General features: G+C 44.6%; 1 protein-coding gene across 1 annotated transcript in view; it reads right to left on the reverse strand.

The window, feature by feature from the left end:
* The window catches only part of LOC135373277 (alanine aminotransferase 2-like), an 85,800-nt gene that overhangs the window by 57,845 nt on the left and 8,739 nt on the right, over window positions 1-19,216 (reverse strand). The window contains exons 3-5 of the mRNA XM_064606505.1: window positions 17,797-17,905; window positions 8,811-8,941; window positions 3,761-3,874 (exon numbers count right to left, since the gene is read on the reverse strand). Of these exons, the coding sequence (XP_064462575.1) occupies window positions 3,761-3,874; window positions 8,811-8,941; window positions 17,797-17,905 (354 nt within the window). The remainder of the gene's footprint in view (window positions 1-3,760; window positions 3,875-8,810; window positions 8,942-17,796; window positions 17,906-19,216) is intronic.

Below are 19,216 nucleotides of genomic sequence, written 5' to 3' on the forward strand. Positions count from 1 at the left end.
GGTGTGGCATAGCGGTCAGCATATCTGACCGGAGATCAGAGGACCCAGGTTCAATTCCTGGCGTCAGCTCCTACTCTCGCTGTTTACGTCGTTTACAAATCGCCCTGCCTCGTGTCTGAATGAGAGCGTGAATGTGAGAAAAATGTAAGAGAGAATCGGAATAGCGTGGTTGGTTGTCCGCCCGCCCTGTACTTGAGGCACCCTAGTCAAAGGGAAAGGCGTGCTGGTGTGGCATAGCGGTCAGCATATCTGACCGGAGATCAGAGGACCCAGGTTCAACTCCTGGCGTCAGCTCCTACTCTCGCTGTTTACGTCGTTTACAAATCGCCCTGCCTCGTGTCTGAATGAGAGCGTGAATGTGAGAAAAATGTAAGAGAGAATCGGAATAGCGTGGTTGGTTGTCCGCCCGCCCTGTACTTGAGGCACCCTAGCCAAAGGGAAAGGCGTGCTGGTGTGGCATAGCAGTTAGCATATCTGACCAAAGATCAGAAGACCTAGGTTCGATTCCTGGTGTCAGCATCCCTTTTCCATAAGTTGTCTGAATTTGTTAAGAACTGCCATTATGTTCTCTATTAGAAGAATATAGAATAATGTGCTCCATTAGAAAAACATGCGCAAAACCCCTAGAAGTGTGGCTACTGGTATACTGCGAGCAATTGAACATTTTCAACAAACTTTTTGAGGATCGATTATGTAAAAAAGTTGATACTACGATAGGTAGTGCATACACTTGTACGGGAAGGGTAAGCAAAAGTCCTAGCATATCTGCAAGATCTTGGGGATGGGAACAAGTAATTAGAGTCACTAAAGAAGGGACAGAGTATCGCATTCGTTTTCCACGCCGGAGCCGCCGTTCGGTGTCTGCGATTGGGCCGATCGTGTCGCGTGGTTTCCTCAAGTGGTTAGTGACACTACAAGTAACTACAGTCGAGCCCGTTTATAACGATATTGACGGGAACGCGAAATCTGATCGTTATATCCGAGTATCGTTAGAAACAAGCTTTCGAGAAATTGCCGCTCGGGTTCGTGCAAACGAAGTAGATCGCGACAAGTAGAACGCCGCTGAACATGCGCGTTTGTTGGGAGCACAGAAGCATTTTATCTAGCTGACTCAGCTGTGAGCCGAAAGCTTTTGATAACATAATCGCCGATATCATGTGAGGCATCGCGCCTTTTGAGATCGACGACCTCATTCATTGCTCGTCATCCTATGCCGTAGTAATCATCATTCTCACGATCGGGACTGCGAGGTCCATCAGAATGCGCTTCCGCCACGGAAAATCCGTCGACGCGTGTTTGGGTGGTGACACGCAACTGTCTGCCAATACACGTTTTCGAAGCCGCGGCACTTCACAACACGGTTTTGCACCAGTATGAAAACCGTAGAGCGGATGTAACTTAGGGTCGAGCCACGCGTCTTTCCTCATCAAAAAGCGTCTCGGAACCGCGGACGCCATCGTAGCAAGCACGCAGCAAAAGAAGAGAACAAGCTTGAAGACGAGAGAAAGATGTGGAGAGGGAACAACGTACTCTACTTCTCGCGAGCTTCTTCCACCCTTTCGAAGTCGCATGCCTTGCAACGCACGCATCTAATCCCTGGCAGTCATGCGCGGATAAACGCACTGCGTTCTCACTTTAGCGGGCATGGAGGCGAAGGCTCTTGAAAATGCCAATATAATTTGTTTTCAGTGAAATAGTGCAATCTTGCTTTCTAATTTTCACACGTTTTACCGGCCGCTGGGAGAATTCCGATCGCTATATGCGACAGTGATGGCCAGTAGTTAACTAGATGTAGTTAAACTACTAGTTAAACTACCTAATTGTAGTTAAAAAGTAGTTATCAACTACTTGCAGAAATGTAGTGGCAACTACTAGTTAAACTACTATTTCGAGTAGTTAGCTACAGTAGTTAGGTTACTGCAAGCTCTAACTACTTCCGATTTTGTCGCAAGCTTTACGGCACGATTGTGCTTCCGAGTTTTACTTTCAGCTACTTGTTTGACAAGAACGGAGGTGCAGAGCAATTGTGCAATGCATGTGTACTAAATCTTGACTTTTAATGCTTTTCTAGTGAAGCCTCATTTGCTGTGAAATAATTCTGCAGCTCATTTTATCGCATAGGCATAGAAAGAATCCCGCCGCAAGCTTTGTATTTGACGATCGTAGCGGCCTGCATAATACCTGGCTACCATCCTGGTGTGCACATAACCATATAGGATGGCTGTGTCATCGGCCATCGTGGCTAAGCGAAAATATTTTACGGTCCACAGTGGCGCAATCGGCACCCACCACAATATTTGTGCGTGGCGTATTCATCTGTGACGAAGCAGCATGAATGTTAATCTCGTATATGGTCTGCCATATGCTGTACAAAGCTTTATGGCGGAAGCTTTCACTCCATAGAAAATATTTCAGCAGCAAGCTCTTTTGTCAGCACATGATACACAAGAGACAGGCAGTGGATTTTACGACAGTATGTGAATTAAGCGACCTAGGCACAAAGTATATTTTAGGTATCATTTCACTGCGTGTGATTCATATTTAGGTGTCCAAGAACACTACAAGGGATTGGTGTTTATGGACAACATTAAGTAGTTATAGATGTAGTTAAACTACGTTGCAGTAGTTAAAGAAGTAGTTTTAACTACTCCCCTGAAAAGTAGTTTTAACTACTAGTTAAACTACTCCATCGCGAAGTAGTTAGTAGTTATAGTTAAACTACTATACAAGTAGTTAGTGGCCATCACTGATATGCGAGCAAGCGCTTTCGTGGCGATCGTTATATCGATGTTTTGTTTACATGTAGTTCAATGGGAGAGCTGACGGGAACCAACAATTCGATCGCAATACACACCTGCCAACTTGGGAACATCCAAATTAGGGAGATTTCAAAAAACGGGGGGGGGGGGGGGGGGGGGGGGGTTCGGAGAAAGCCAATGTTGGGTGGCTTTTATTTGCATATATAACAGGAGCACACTTCACCCCAGCAGGCTCATCGGGCACAAGTTTTGCAGCAACAGACTTTGCCCTCTCCAAGAAACTATCTGGGTGTCAAGCTGTGGCAAGGCTATGACACTTTCTCAAAAGAACGTGAGGACACAAAACTATGTCTCTGTTCTCTTTGCGAGGTCGAGGTTCTCTTTGCGAGGTACGCAAGGTCGAAACAGCTAGTGCAAAGGCACCTTTGTTGCCCGAAAACATGGAGGAAATGCCCGGAAACTAGAAGTGCTAGAACTAGAACCATGACCCGAACCCCTGAACTCCGTAACACACAGGAAGCGGCAGCGATGCCGATGGCAATTGGGCTGGTATTGGATTAAGCAGGCGTTTGAGTTATAGAGAGGGAAACTGCATTTTCCGGGAGATTTGCTTCTCGGCCGTACAATCGTACAAACCGGTCCGAGTCCGGGAGTCTCCCGGATGAATCGGGAGAGTTGGCAGGTATGGCAATATAGGAGTTATCGTTCTATCGAAGATCGTAATAAATGGGCTCGACTGTACATGTTTTCCAGGATAGACAAGCTTTCTCATCATTTTTCACCATTTTTTTTTCTTTCTTTTTTCATACCGAACCAGATTTGAGTATCAGCTCTGCCCTAGCACTCGACTTGTTTGGCTCTTGTTTTTTCTGCGACCAGCTGCATAAAAAGGTTCACTGTCTGCTAAATCTTCAGTGGCTATTTTGTCAATCCTTTGGGTTGTGATGCATAAAAGCACAAGCGTGCACATTAATGAGTCTCTGCCTCTCAGTGAGTCTCACCTGATGCATTCCATATTCAGCCAAGGTGGCAGAATAGAGGGGGTATTGTGGAATGGGTATCATCACCCCTGGAGGCTTCCCATTCAGATGCTTGTTAAGCAGGTTCAGCACAGACTGGAAGGTAAAATTTATGAAATTAGTATATTGCCAGACAATCCTCTGATGGAGCTCAAAGAACTTTCTCAATGCAAGAGAGAGTACCTGTCAACCTCTGGCACCATTTTGTACCTTCCCATTATTTCATGAGGTCATCTGAATACGAACCCCATGTACAGATCCATTCCTCTGTGGGTATACGGCTTGCACATGTGTCGTGAATGGTCAACTCTGTATTTTCATTTTTGTCGCAAAGTAGAAGCAAAAAGGAGAATGAGGACTGTGCTCGTGTACATACAGATACATCCTTCTTTTATCTTTGCTGAGTACAGACGGATTAAACAGCATTCATACTTGTGTGTGCTTTGGGCCCTCTTCTTTAGTAACCTTTGGAATGCTGCTAAGTGCCACAATATGCATCTTTAATATTGTATCCATGATTACAGAATATTAATATTAAGGACATAAAAAGGACAAAAAAGGAAATATTAAGGACATGTAAGTAGTGAAGCAGAGACACTTACAAACCACGGAAAACAATACAAAGGAATTCCCCTACCAGTATTAACAGTAAGAATCACAATAATGAAAGGATTACAACAGTTCCTGTTGTGGATCAGGTAACACACTACTAGTGCATGTGCATAGCAAGCAGATAGAATTGATGTGGTCATCCCTGTTGTACCCACCCCAACGGAATGGTAGCAGTAGTGGCAATGCAATAATAAAATTGGAGGTCACAACAGTAACCAGAACCGAAACACAGACCAACTACCAGAAATGACAATAGAAATGAAAATGATCAGCTGGTATTGAATTCCGGTGAGCAACACTGTCACGTTTCTCTCCGAGGACTCTACTGCCTGTCATGAGTTTGTTGACATGCAAACACATCCAAGACAGGACCACATAATACAATCCAACATAACATGGGGACACACATCGACAGCTTTTTCCTTTGACCTTGAATTGGCAGTACTGCTTTCATAGTCGCTGTCTGTGTGCGAGGTCCTGTAAGGATTTCTGGTTGCACCTAAGTAGGGTTGCTGGACTCAGAATTTCAGCATTGTAGAGCACACGATGTAAAACTCATTTTCTACAGACGTGCAGTTGGCGTGGTTGGACAAACTTTCTAATTTATAGTCAGATTTTCAAATGTGCCGGATCCTTTTTTCAGGAAATGACGCGAGTGCCCTATTTTTCAAAGAGCTCAGCACACTTAGTGTGGATACCCCATATATTGCTTAATAACTCTTTCAAGTGAATGAAGTGAATTTTTCTGAGGATCAGGAGCACATTAGTTAATTGTATCCATGCTAGTTTCCTTGGCTTAATAGTTAATACGCTTCGTAAGCTCGCAAGGTAATTTTGCATGATGTCACGGTGACATTTCAGATACACTTTTAATTATCTGGAAGAACCATGTGCTTGGTCCATAAAGGTAAACAAACGAGTAGTGAGCTGCGAGTGCATGCCTTGGTTGCTCAGTCGGTACATGTCCACCTGCTAATCCCAAGATGGCGTGTTCAGACCTGGCTGAGGACAGTGGCAACTTGGTGGAAGGGTACAAGTCACTCAGACTTCCGTGAGAGATGTTAAATGTGGTGTGTGATGTTCGGCAAGAACCCTCAGGTGGGCAAAATTAATGCACAGACCAGACCACTGTAGAGTCGCTCATGACCACAGTTGTCTCGTGACGTAAAGCTCAAAATTATAAACTCGCTATAGTGACCCGCATATAGTGAAGAAACGGATATAATGAAGTAAGATCGCGGTCCCGATTGAGCGTCCACAGACGCCCATGTATGTATTTTTATCACCTTTATAGCAAAGACGCTTGTAGTCGAAAACCGGATATAGTGAAGAAAGACCTGCAAAAATTTTTCTTCACTATTTCCTCAGAAAAGTTCGTGATCCGCACGAAAACTAAAGTCAGGTGGTGCCTTCACGTCCCGGAACTTGGGACACTGTCGCCATTTTGTACTTTGTCTTGTTGGACAACGTGTGCACGGTGCGTAGGGCTGCAGTGCAGTTTTGGAAACTAAGAACACTCCCTGCATGTCAAAGAGGAAAGTGCTAACAATAATCAAAAACAGCAATTGCTTAACAACGTGGACACTGGAACATTGAAGCGCAAGGATAACTTCAAGAAACTTTGAGTTTCAGAAGCAGCGGTGTCCGGCATGGGCAAGAAACGAGGAGCTGTGGAAAACATAGTTGCAGCTGGGCACTATGCAAAGAGAGGAAAAATGAGGACCTCCACATACGATGACATCGATACTGCACTGTTAAAGTGGTTTAATCAAGCTCAGGCAATGAATGTCCCTGTATGCGGCCCACTGATGAAAGAAACGGCTTCTTGTTTAAGTATTGGGGAAGGTCGAAAATTCTTAACATATAGTAGACAAAACCTAGTGCAGACCACCCTGCTACAGCACTTCCACTGGCATCAGCCACAAATGTCTTTTTCATGTAAATAAAGTGTGTATATTCTGTTAAAGCCGATCTCCGATGTTTATGAGGCATTCTGTAGGTTATACATTTTAAACCAGGTCAACTCCTGGTATAGTGAAGACGATGATACAGTGAAGATTTTTTTCTGGTGCAGACAACTTCACTATAAAGAGGTTCTACTGTAATAATAAAAAAAATCAGTTGCGAGTGTGCCTCTGCAAGGGCTGAAATGACTTATTCTTGTCCTATGCCTAATGTCTCATCTCGAGTTCCATTTTTTTCCTGGGATGATCTTGGTCCATTGACGAGAGGCAAAATGAAGTTAAACGTAGGCTTGAACACATACTGTATAAGTAGTAATTTTCGCGAGGACCTATTTTTCGCGAAATTCGCGAACGCCCTTTTTTCGCGAATTTAAAGTCCCGCGAAATATTCGAACCAATGACAGAAAAATACGTGAAAGAAATATGTAAGAAATTTGACCCAGGACGCTGAGGCAACTTATGTATACGGTGTTTCTTACGCTGTTACACTGCACTGCCTCGCAAAGTGTTCAGTTCGCCGCTGCAACTGGAGACTGTAGTCCTGCCTTCACGTACGAATCCCCCGCGGATGTAAGCCTCCCGTGATTCCGGTTCCTTGTAAGCCTGGATCATCCAGAAAGCGCGTATGCACTCTGTCACGGGTATAGACCTTTGGAAAAGTTGTCGCATCACTACCAAGTGCCAATCGCACCTGCTCGATGCGATGACAGGAATGACGGGAGACAGGGCAATTGGGCAATGGCACAGATACGAGCCGAGTAGGACCCCCTAATCGCATCCCTTGCAGTCAGAAGTGCTCAAAAGGAAGACAAATTGAACGAGTTACCCAGTTGGGATACCTCTTATTAGCTTCTTCCAAGAAGTTCAAGGTGGATGGCCCCTAAGATGCAGGGTGGACGCAGCGCGGTACCGCGAATTTAAGGTTCCGCGAATAATTGCCTGATCCTGGCTTCTCACAAATTCGCGAATTATTGAGCCCGCGAATTTAAGCACTTATACAGTACTTTTAACAATTCAACTTTTCTGTCCGTCTGTCTGTCTCTGTCTGTCTCTCTGTGTGTGCGTGCATGCGTGCGTGTGTGCATGTGTGTGTGTGTCCTTCATGCATTGTTCCCACTGTGTGAAGATTATGGTCTCACAATGGTCAAGTGGAAAAACATCCAGTGCGAAGTGTGGGTGCTCTAATGGAAATGACAAATGCAGCCACATGTCTGGTACAATGCTCTATGTTCCTGCGAATGGCATCTTGAAGGCAGACGTGCCCCAGCAGACACAAAAGCTGCTTTCATCTTATCGGACTGTGCGACGGATGTTCTTAGCGGTCTGACACTGTGCCAGTGCCACTCCGGTGAACAGTGATGATGTTGCTTTGAGATACCTCACTGTTTTGAGGCTATAGAACTTCCAGAGGGCAGTTCAAAACACACAAAAAAAGCACATTAAACATGCATCTGGCTGGGTGGCTCCCTTTTTGTTTCTACCACGAAGGTGATGCTTTGTTTGAAAAGTTTCCATTTTTCTGTCATAAAACGCAGTTTAGACTGATGTGGCAGCTGCAAACAACTTGGGTGCCTGTCACCCATCAGTGGCAAGTGTTAATTGCTTTCCTGCGCTGTCAGCACAGTCGCGAGTGTTTCAGGAATAAAAAATCGTACCGTATTTTCCGGTGTATAGTATAGTGCACCCAACCTCCCACCTAAAAAAAAATACACCCCCAAAAACACACACCTCGGGGTAGGCAGATTTACATTAATACTGCACAAGCTGTAAACTCTACGTCACCGTTGGGGTCCACGGTAATCAAAGCCTGTACGTAGAGAGTAATTTTTATGAAATCTATCGCAGATGATGCCCTAATCGATGATAACCTAAGTACTGCCAGGCAGTCCTCGAATGTCCGACAGGAGAAGGAAGGGAAAGGGTACTTTTGTATTATAAGTGAGGATGCTTTACAAACAGTTTTGGTTCACAGTACAGTGCTGTGTTTGTCTCATCCTTTGTCCCTTTAGTTGTCCCCACGCACTGGGTGCCTATCGCTTTTAGAACTTCCTAGGAAATGCCCTTCAAGGAAAAAAACTGATGCATAACGCGCACTTCCTTTTCGGGACACTTTTTACAATGTACAGTAATGCCTTGCTAATTCGATCTCACTAAATTCGAAACTGACACATTACTTTATGCACTTGTCCTCTTCTGCTGCATGAAACCTACTTACAGAGCGTACTACAAGCTTTTGTCTTATTAAATGATGTTTGTATCCAATTTCAACTTGAAATTTTCATTATTCACACATCTCTACACATAAATACAACAGAAAACGCAACACAAACTCCCTTAGAATCCAAACACCTCTGCACCACAGGGTATTTTTCGTTCTTGGCAGAATATTGAGTAGGTAGGTGAAATATACCAAATGAAGGAGGACAGTGTGGGAGTGCTAATAAAAAGGGACTTACTCTAACAGATTCGCTTGCCCCAGTGGAAAGGATTACATCCTCATATTTTGCTGGAAGACCATCTCTGTCTGTAATGTACTCTGCCACGTGTCGACGGATAACTTCGACGCCTGCGCTGTCAGAGTATGCACCTGAAATGGACACTTCATGTAAGGCACTTTCAGATTCAACAAGAATGGTATTAATTAAAATTTGCAATGCAGAATGAAAAAGACAGCTCATCCACAAGAAGTAACATGCTCTCCACGAAAAAACTGACAGATAAAAGTGCAGCTCTTAATGTGGGCAGCCTTTTGGTGTATCGCTTAAAGACAATCCGATCTGCCATGTGGTGCACATTCTGGTAGGGTTATGAGGTGGTCACCGACTTCCGAGGCTTCACGGGGTTGTAGCACAGACTCTACCAGGTAGTTTTTCCTGATCTGTGTCATAATTCCTCAAATTCCAAATAGAGCCTCAGGACGTGCAAGCGAACTGCAGGGTGTGCAGGCTAGAAGGGAAGGAATTTAATAACTACAGCAAAGATGGGCTACTGCTGATGGACATAAGACTGTCACAGTAATGGGAGCATCCCATATCTGGTAGTGTCGGGTGCATGTTCCAAGGTTGCAGGACTCGTCACCTTTTCATGCAGAGCTACTTAGGTCTATGCTGGCTGTAGGTAATCGTGTCCTGGTCACCATTTGTTGCACTTAAAGGAGCATAGAAAGGGTACTTTAGCTGGTTGACATCATCTCTTATGTTGTCAGGCAGTGCCTACCAAGCATCAACATAAAATATTTTGGCTCAAAAACTCTTTATTATGGCGCAATTTTATTTTAAAAAATACTGCCATAGCGAGCGAGAGGATCGTGACCTCCAGTGCACTCTCCCACTTTGACATCAAACCGACAATGCGCCTCATTCTCTGCGAAAAATTTGCTATTCACAGTGCAATATGTATGAGTTGAGGCAGGGGAACAGTTTACTTTAACAATGTACTTAAAGAGTGCATATGGCTCGTGCTTAATACCTCGAGGCCGAGACGCTAACTGATTCTCTCCTCGGCCGTCCCGAAACCTGAGAGCGCGCTAAGAGCGACCACAGGTGTTCAAAATACCGGATGCCTGTCGGCTCGCGTTATCTGATCCTTGCGTGCCGATTCTGTGTGCGTCTGTGTGAGCTATTTGGCTGAGTCCGTCGGGTTGTACAATCTCACATATGCAACTTGTTCACTGCTACTCCTTCTAACAGTATGAAACACAAAACAAAGCTTTTAAAACATTATTATGTTCACCAATGACAGGGTGTGGTAGCAGGCACCGTGCAAAGTGGCTGTTTGAACGTGAACATCTTCGACACAAGTGTGTCAGATTGGTTATAAAAAAAAAAAAAAGAACTATGATAGCAACGAAAATCTCCAACCAAGGTACAGGACGAGGATACCAGACGTTTTGGAGCCAGTTTGGCTCCTTCCTCAGGGTCGACTGTAGTGGCCGTTGGCAGCAGCATTCTTGCCGGACATGATGGAGGCCGCTTACGTATACGCTGGGTAACGCTCCAACAGATCGGGTGTGGACTATATATGCAAGGACTCTACAAACATACTTTTGATCTGATTACAGTCAAGGTCAACGACGCAGGCGTCTTTAAAGTAGATAGGATGGTCTCGAACTTGACAATGTACAGTGAGAGCGCTTCGTTCGATGTCAGACTTCCGGACATCATTCTTATGTTGCCGTAGTGTTTAGGGGAAGTTTTTTTTCTCGCCAATATATGATACACGGCATTTGGTGCATAGAATTTTATAGACTACACCTTGGGCTTTTTCCTTCAGTGGGCGATCTTTCCGCTGCAGTATATAGTGTCCGATTGTTGAGATGGATTTGTGAGACACACATATTCCTCCCTTCGCTAGTATAGCATAAGTGCCAGTGACTCGCTGATTTCCCTCACATGTGGCACGGTGATTCATCTAGTCTGACAGGGCAGGTCGTTAGTTGGACGATGGTCGGTTTCGGGGACCGCGAGCTTGATGACGGGTGACTCTCTGAACAAAGCTACTTGTGTACCCATTATTTTTTAAAATCGGAAGTGACTGCTTCTGCCTCACTTTTTTTCCTGTTGCTTTGCTGCTGTTGCTGTTTTTACCTGTCTTTCTCTGACAACCTGTGTGCCTTCAATAACCTGTGTGCGCAGGTTATTGAAGTATATAGAACATGATTTCTTACAAAACTATTGTAAACAGCTTCAGGAAGTCTAGGGGTCTGTTTTCACATACAGTGCTTTGCTCCACAGTGCTAGAAAAGGGCTTTTTTTTAATGTTTGTTTTCTCCTCACACTGCTATGAACTGCTGCGCTTGTCAAAGCTGAGCTCCTGTCAACTTTTTCAGCGTTCATTTCTAGCACTGGCTTGTGATCGCCAATCAAGACGCTGTTTTACCCATGAAGTCGCAGAAGCCGTGGATTTATTTTGCTTGGCATTGCTCCCTGCTTTTGTGGCGTAGTGTTGGTGTCGTGGTGAACTGAACATGGTGTCAAATTTCCTGTTTCCATAGCGAACTACAGCTTTTTACCTGCACCACTATTTTCCATTGGAAATAACTCTCTAAAAAAAGAAAAATATTGAGCTTGTGCATCCACATAGCTTACAGGAATCAAGAAGATGACGTGACATCACCAATGAGGTTTCATGAGACTTAAGCTGCCGAGCCAGCCAAGCACGGTGCACAGTTGCCATATACACTGACATTCACAGAGACGAACACACCCATCGCATGCAGGTTTGAGTCCCGCTGCTGGCGGCTTTTCATCAATCTCCGCTACTCAATCCAAGTATGCGACTGGGTGTTGTGGGGCTTATGTGCTGGGCTCATTCCATGTTTCATTGGCCACAGCAACTGTTACGTTAATGTTGGTATATCCAGCACTGCAGCAATATTACACATTATTATTGTGCATTTGTATTCACAATAGAACCCTTCTGTTTGGCCCCAAACCAAGATCAAAAGCGTTTTTCTCTTATCCAGATAAAAAACAATATCAAGAATAAAAAACATGCATTTGCATGAAAGTTCACACTCTAGTTATCACCAAAGGATGTTCACCTCAGATTTTACAACATGGTGCAAAATATGGGATTTTGTGTCATGCTGGTCTCCCCCTGCTTGTATGTGGCATGCTGGCTAATGCGGGGGAATATGGTATACATATGTTACGGCCTGTACGTATCTGTTGCCTGAAGAAGTGCAGACAATGCATGGAAGCATGTGTCACATTAAAGCTACTACCTTAGTTATTGCTATTTGAGATGTTAAGAGCACAGCAAGCCACCTCAAAGCTTTTCTGTTTCTGATGCATCATGAAAGGACGTGACTTCACCTGACGACTAATACAAAGCGTTATAAAAATGCACCCAAACATCGATGCATGCATTCCTGCTAGACTTCCTGTACAGGGTGAGACGAGGAGGAGGACGAAAAATGTCACTGGTGATGTTATTATGGTTCCAAGAGCGAGCGCACTTCAATCGAGGTCAGCACTTCCAGAGTTTTTTTTTTTTTTTTTCGCTCTCCCAGTTTTCCCTCCGCAGCATACAACATTTGTCTAAACCAATCAGCGGGCAGCACCATAGTGATCACAAAGTGACTCGGGTGGCTAGCTGCGAACATTGCCACCGTTGCACATGGTCTCGATTTTGAAAATAGAATTCTGCAATATTTGCATGATAGCCAAGCCTCCCCATTGCTCATGCTTGCTGATTTCTTCAAGCACGGAAATTGGTTGCCGCCGTCTGTTCTGCAGCACTAAAGCCAGGGAGTGCCTGTCGTCGTAGCATCTCCCACATTTTTGTCATGGCACAGGAAGAAAAACCTCAACTGCCATCTTCTCCGTGGCCTGGTTTATCCCTACGACCTCCTGACCATTTTGACTTCGAAAACACTGCCTTTTGGACTACATGGCTTAGTCTTTTCAAGGACTATGCGTTCACTTCTGGACTAAACCAAGCGCCAGGTGACGTCCAGGTCCGCACACTTCTTTACTGCATGGGTCCCGAAGCACGTCCGTTGCTTTCAACGTTCAGCATAGACAAGCTCTTTGAACAACTACATAGCTGTTGTCAACCAGTTCACAACACACTTTGTTGTCCTGTCGATGAAGTGTATGAGTCGGTACAGTTTCACAAGAGCGTGCAACAACAAGGTGAGACTGAACAGCTGCTATGCAGAACTCTGTAAACTCTGTAAACATTCTAATCACCTGACAGCAGAAGTACAGAAGCGCCTAGTGCATGATAGATTCATAGTGGGACTGCATGATCCAAGACTCGTCATGAAGCCTGTCATGATGCCACGACGATAAACATCGACGCTACAAGGTCGCGTAATATGCGATGCCAATGTCGTTCAGATGATGCTCAACAGAAAAGCAGGGGCTCAAATGTCTGTGACTATTGTGGCCGAGTTCCGCATGCCCGATCTGAGTGCCCAGAGCGTCATTCCCAATGTAACTGCTGTAGGGCTGTGCGAATAGTGAAATTTCGGTTCAAATCGAATACAAATAGAATATTTATTTCTTCGAATAATAACAAATTGAATACATTAGAAGACTGCTATATGTAGATGTAATATTTGAATGTATTCTACTCGGACTACAAACAGAGGACTAACTGTTTGATGGCTTGGGTATGCTGTCGCAAGAGTACAGGATCTGCCTCAAGCCAGATACAGTCACCTTTTTTTTTTCACTCAGTGTTGCAAGAAGAATCCCCCTTGAGCTGCGGGAAGTTGTTCGTGCAGTGCTAGACAAATTAGAGATGGTGTGAGTCGTAGAGTCAACAACCCCACACATTGGTGTGCTGGTTTGTTGGTTGTGCTGAAATCTACATGTGGACACAGACACAGCATCAACTTCATGAAACTAAATCAAGTGGTCCTGAGAGAGCAGCATGACCTGCCAACTGTCGACCAGGTATTGCATCTTCTAGGGGACGTAAAGGTGTTCTCCAAGTTCGAGGCAGCCGCAGGCTTTTATCAGGTGAAACTCACAAAGGACTCTCAGGTGTTGACAACTTTTATAGCACCTTTTGGACGGTATTGTTTTCGACTGATGCCATTTGGGATTACGTCAGCACCAGAGTTTTTCCAGAAACAGATGTCCAGAATACCGTATTTACTCGCATAATTTGCGCACTTTTTTTACCGAAAAATGACGCGAAGGTTGGGGGTGCGCAAATTACGCGAGGCATTAACAAGCCGACTTGAAAAATGTGCATAATCTGTTAAAAGATGGTCCTTTAGGTGAATAATACAGTACAATCTCGGTGATAGGAATCTCACGGGGTAGCGGAAGACATTCGTATCGTCCGAAATTCGTATAAAAAAATTACACCAAAATAAAAATTTATGCAAGAAAATAGACAGTGACTGTTCATTTTCTATAACTGTTAGTGAAAGAAGTCGGTCGTAAGGATTTTCTCTTCGTTTTTGGCCAATGCTGTAAAAATTTGCGAGATGATTCAAAAAGGCCCATCACGTGCTTTCCACACTTTTTCTGAAGCGAGCTTCTCCTAAAGCACGCATGCGTTAGGTGAAGCCAGCTTGCGGAATGCTGACGCGTATGTTGCCACCAGAAGTTTTCCTGATATGTTCCCTCCACGTGTTCTGGTCGTTCTTTCCTAAGCCAGCGCGATGTCACACAGCTGCGCGGTTTATTGTAGTGAGGGGATAAAGGGTCAAAACAGAGATAAGATTCCATACCGGGGAATCCCTTTGATCGTATCTCCTCCACCAAGGGAGAGTCATTACTTGCATTACGCAACATGATGTAGGGAATTCGTGGTGAGGATCTCCCTCTTTTTTCGAAAGAAGTAGCAGCATGCGCCCCGTGACGCGGAGCGTCAGGGGGGAACGACCTCTGTTGCACACGAAAGTAGGAGTGCGCAAATTATGCGGGTTTTTATTTTCACAACTTCTTTAGTGAAAAAGTGGGGGTGCGCAAATTATGCGATGGCGCAAATTACGCGAGTAAATACGGTACTTGAGAGTCTGGATGCTACTGTTTGCATGATGAGCATTCTGGGCTTTGGTTGCACAGTTGAGGAGCATGATATTTGGCTGCAGCAAGTTCTGACGAGGCTCTCTCAAGCAGGTATCACCCTCAGCAAAGGAAGATGACATTTTCGTCAAAAGGGAGTTTATTTACTTGGAGTTCAGATGTCAGCAGAAGGCATCAGTCCAGACCCAAACAAACTCAACGCTGTGAGGGATATGAGTCCACTGAGAGGCATAGCCAGGATGAGACAGCTTCATGGAATGGTCAACCATCTTGGACGTTTTATTCCACATAAATCAGAAGTGACAGCACCTATCAGAGGTCTTCTAGGGAAAAATGCTCTTTGGAATTGGTCACACGAGGAAGAGGCTGCATTTATCAAGCTGAAAGATTTGGTTGCTTCTACCAGATGCATGGCCAAGTATCATCCGGCATACCCTACACTCCTTTGAGCAGATGCAAGTTATTTTGGACTCGGAGCCGTCCTCCTGCAGACACAACCCTCAGGTGAAAGACGTCTGGTTGCTTTCGCATCAAGGTCTATGACAGAAACAGAGCAATGGTACAGTCAAACAGAAAAGGAGGCATTGGCCGTGGTGTGGGCCATTCGAAGATTTGATGAATATCTCAGGAGTTTGTTTTTCGATGTTGAGACGGATCATCTGCCGCTAGGCTCGCTGTTCAGAAAGGTGGACTTGGACAAAGTGTACCCTTGTATTCAACGGCTAAGACTGAAAGTAATGAGGTACCAATTCAGCATGTTGCATGTTCCTGGAAAGCTCATTGCAACAACAGATACATTGTCTCAGGTCCCCACAGAAGTTGTGAACACACCCAGTACCTTAGATTCAGTTGAGGTGCTCACTACAGAGGCCTTGCAGATTGCTTCGGAAGAGGCATCACTACAATTACACAAAATTGAGCAGGCTCAACTAATTGATGGAGAGTGCAAGGCTTTGAGGTCTTTTTGTCGAAAAGGGTTCCTCCAAAATCCAATCTTCCTTCTCATCTTATCAAGCATGATTCGGTTTAGGGGCTGCTACTCAAGGGTCTTCGCATCATAGTCCCAGCAGCCCTCCGTTCGAAAATATTTGGGCAGATCGCGAGGGAAATCAAGGCCTGAACAGGTGTGAGGCCAGAGCTCGGGAATCAGTGTGGTGGCCCAGAATCAATCACAATCTCAGCGCTCTCGTATCCAGATGCAAAAAGTGTGCTTCATGCCGTCCAGCTGAGCTACAATGAAGCAGCCAACTTCCAAGTTTCCCTTGGCAAGTTTTGTGAACAGACTTCTTTCACTTCAATGGACAAACATTTCTTCTGGTGGTAGATTACTACAGGTATCCGGAGGTCATAACACTTCTAACTATAACAGCTCAGACTGTTATCCCGATCTTCAAGAGTGTCTTCACACGACATGGTATCCCAAAAATTCTGTGATAGGACAATGGGCCTCTATTTCAGTCTAAGGAATTTGCAAAATGTTTTATCCTATGGCATTGAACATGTCACAAGTAGTCTGAACTATCCACAGTCCAACGGGGAGGTTAACGTATGGTATGCACCGTGAATAACCTTTTTTCGGAAGGCGGAAGACCCTCATTTGGCACTTCTGGATTACAGGGACACTCCAGGTGTTACTGGGTTCTGTCCAGCTTAGTTATTGGTGAGTCGAAGACTCAGGACAAGGTTGCTCCACGAAGAAGGAAAATTGAAGTCCTCGTGTGTGTCACACCAGGAGGTCATCTTTAAAGACAGGTGCTACAGGAAATGACAGACAACGGACTACAATCATCAGCATCATGCCAGAAATCTCCCACAACTCCTAGAGGGCGACCATGTGTGGGTCGAACCAGAGAGTGGCTGCCATCGTTCTCAGCCCTGCTCAGCGGCCCAGGTGGTTTATTGTGGAGACAAGTGATGGGACAATCTTACAGAGGAACAGGCGACAGGTAGTGCCATATGAACCGCAGGTGCTACCCCAAGACGCAGGTAAAGATAGGGACTCAGCTGTTCCAACCACACTGTCTCAACGCAGAGGTATCACATAGTCAGTAATATCACATCACTAGTATCACATATCACATAGGTATCACATAGTCAGTCTACAAGCCCACTAGGACTAGGCAGTGAAGGGTTGGGGAAAGCTGTGACCCCAGCTAAAGTATCAACAAGTGACTCTTGTGCAAAGCCTGTGCAAACAACCAGGTTCGGCAGGCAGGTTGCAAACCTAAATGATTGAGCTTATCAACTGGGGGTTAAAACAATTGTGTGCTGGACGTGAGGAGCGAAACTGCTAGGGGGGGAAGTGGAGAGGGCGCAGCTCTCTGCTTGTGAATTGTGCTGGCAACATTGTGTAAACTTAACTTAAATGTGTGTTGGGAATAAACAGTTCCCGTTTGCAAGCAGGACAGCTGCACTTTGTACGTAAGCACTCAACACTTGCCTATCATCTAGTTTATCCACCAGCGGGCCTACCGTCTACCATCTACCACATTCTGAATGCAATATTTATGCATCTGTCCAATGAATCCCTTCAAAGGCATGGTGCATTTTAATAGGCAGGATACCTGCTTGGATTAAAAAACGTGCAGTGAGTGAAGTGATTTCTGTACTTCTTTAATTTACACTGATTATAGGCACATAAAAGGAAATATTTCATGTCAAAGAAGAGAAAAGCCACCTTAAAAGGAATAGAAAATATCATATGTCAAAAGAAAGCAGTGGTTTTGTCTTATTTCATTAGCTTTTGCACATTGCACTGAAACAAGTTCCAAAACATACAATGTCTCACAAACAATTTTCTCTGCAATAACGTCTAGTGTAGCAGCTACAGACAACTCCTGTCACTGCTTTGTAGTCAACACATTTGGGCAGCGTTCCAGCAATGTTTCCCAAACAATGTTACAACGTAGCTTCCATGTGACAATCACTATTTTCCCATGAGGAGCCTTACCTACACTTGTTCCCCCGCAGCCACACAGAATTTCTTTGGCATGTGAAACAACGTCCTTTGGAAGCATGCCTGTATCCATGAGGGATGGGAGGGCGCACGCTGCTAGAACCTGAAGAACATCATGTATTTGTCAATATAGTGAAACTTCCCCATGTCAAACACTCACAGTGCATCTAAAATGTGTCCTAGCTAAGCAGGAGTCCGTGTTAGAAAATTGCGCGCAAACAAAAAGAAAAAGGAAAACACATCCTGTTGCTACTTGTTGAAGTTATTTCAGAAATTCACATTGCATAGAAACCTTTTCACAAGATCTTGCTTTAACCTGACACTTGTGAAAGTCATTGATATGCATATTCCTGAAGAACGTGGCTTATTATTCTTAGCAAAGGCTACAGTTTCACCCCACCCCTGCATTGTGCTGTGGGAGATTCTCCACGTATATTCAACTGTGCCATCTAACATTACCTAGCATGCGACGCTCAGTATTGGCTCAGGTCCGTTGGACCAAACGGCACCTTCCTGAACGTGCAGTCAGACGCTACATTTTCTGCTTTGGGAGCAAGAAATTTGACTCACTACAGCACAATCTCCAACACAATTGTGTTTAGAATGTCAATTCGACTTACATTTGCTGTCCCAAGTACCCGATAAAGGATCGATGTTACTTCAGCGGGTGAAATAAAGCACAGCCGGGCCTCAAAACTAACACAACTGAATAAACGCAATAGCTGTGAGGAGGAAATCTGAAATACCTCGTGCACTTGGATTGCAGTTCCGTTTCGTTCAGTATTGATTTGTTTTCTGGCAAAGCAGCTCAATCCGCAGTGTAAATCGTAGTTCCGATCTCGCACAACGCACAGGACGTCTTATTTGTTTCGCAAACTGCCTAAATTTTTTCAGTTCAGTTCCGGTTTGGCTCAACGCGAGAAAAAAATATTTTGGTTCGGTTGAGTTCTGGTTCAGCACAAAATACGGGTTTTTAGCGTCTTTCGGTTCTGGTTCCGTTTCGGTTCTGATCCCTGGTCTTGAGCATTCTTTTCATCTAGCCTCTTCCACGATGGGACAAAGAAGTGATGTAATGTTGGCATCATGCATGTCACAGCGTGTTCCACGGATGACACGGCAATCCACTGTAGCTTCCACATTGATCATAAGTCATCTTGCACGTTGATGTGAATTTTGATTCAACTTACATCCCTGATAATGTTATGATGTTGTATGGAAAAAAATATATACAGTCGAGCCCACTTATAACTAACTTAAATGTTGCACGATATTTGTTCGTTATATCCGAGCATTCGTATTAAGTGAACCTTCCATAGTGAAGCAAGGAAACATCAGAATTTCCAACTATGTGAGTTTATTTTGAGAAAAAGTCAATGAGACGGGCCTGCGCACCCAAAGCCGAGCCTATCACGGC

This window comes from Ornithodoros turicata, unplaced genomic scaffold (genome assembly GCF_037126465.1).
Source record: "Ornithodoros turicata isolate Travis unplaced genomic scaffold, ASM3712646v1 Chromosome23, whole genome shotgun sequence".
NCBI classification, from domain to species: Eukaryota; Metazoa; Arthropoda; class Arachnida; order Ixodida; family Argasidae; genus Ornithodoros; species Ornithodoros turicata.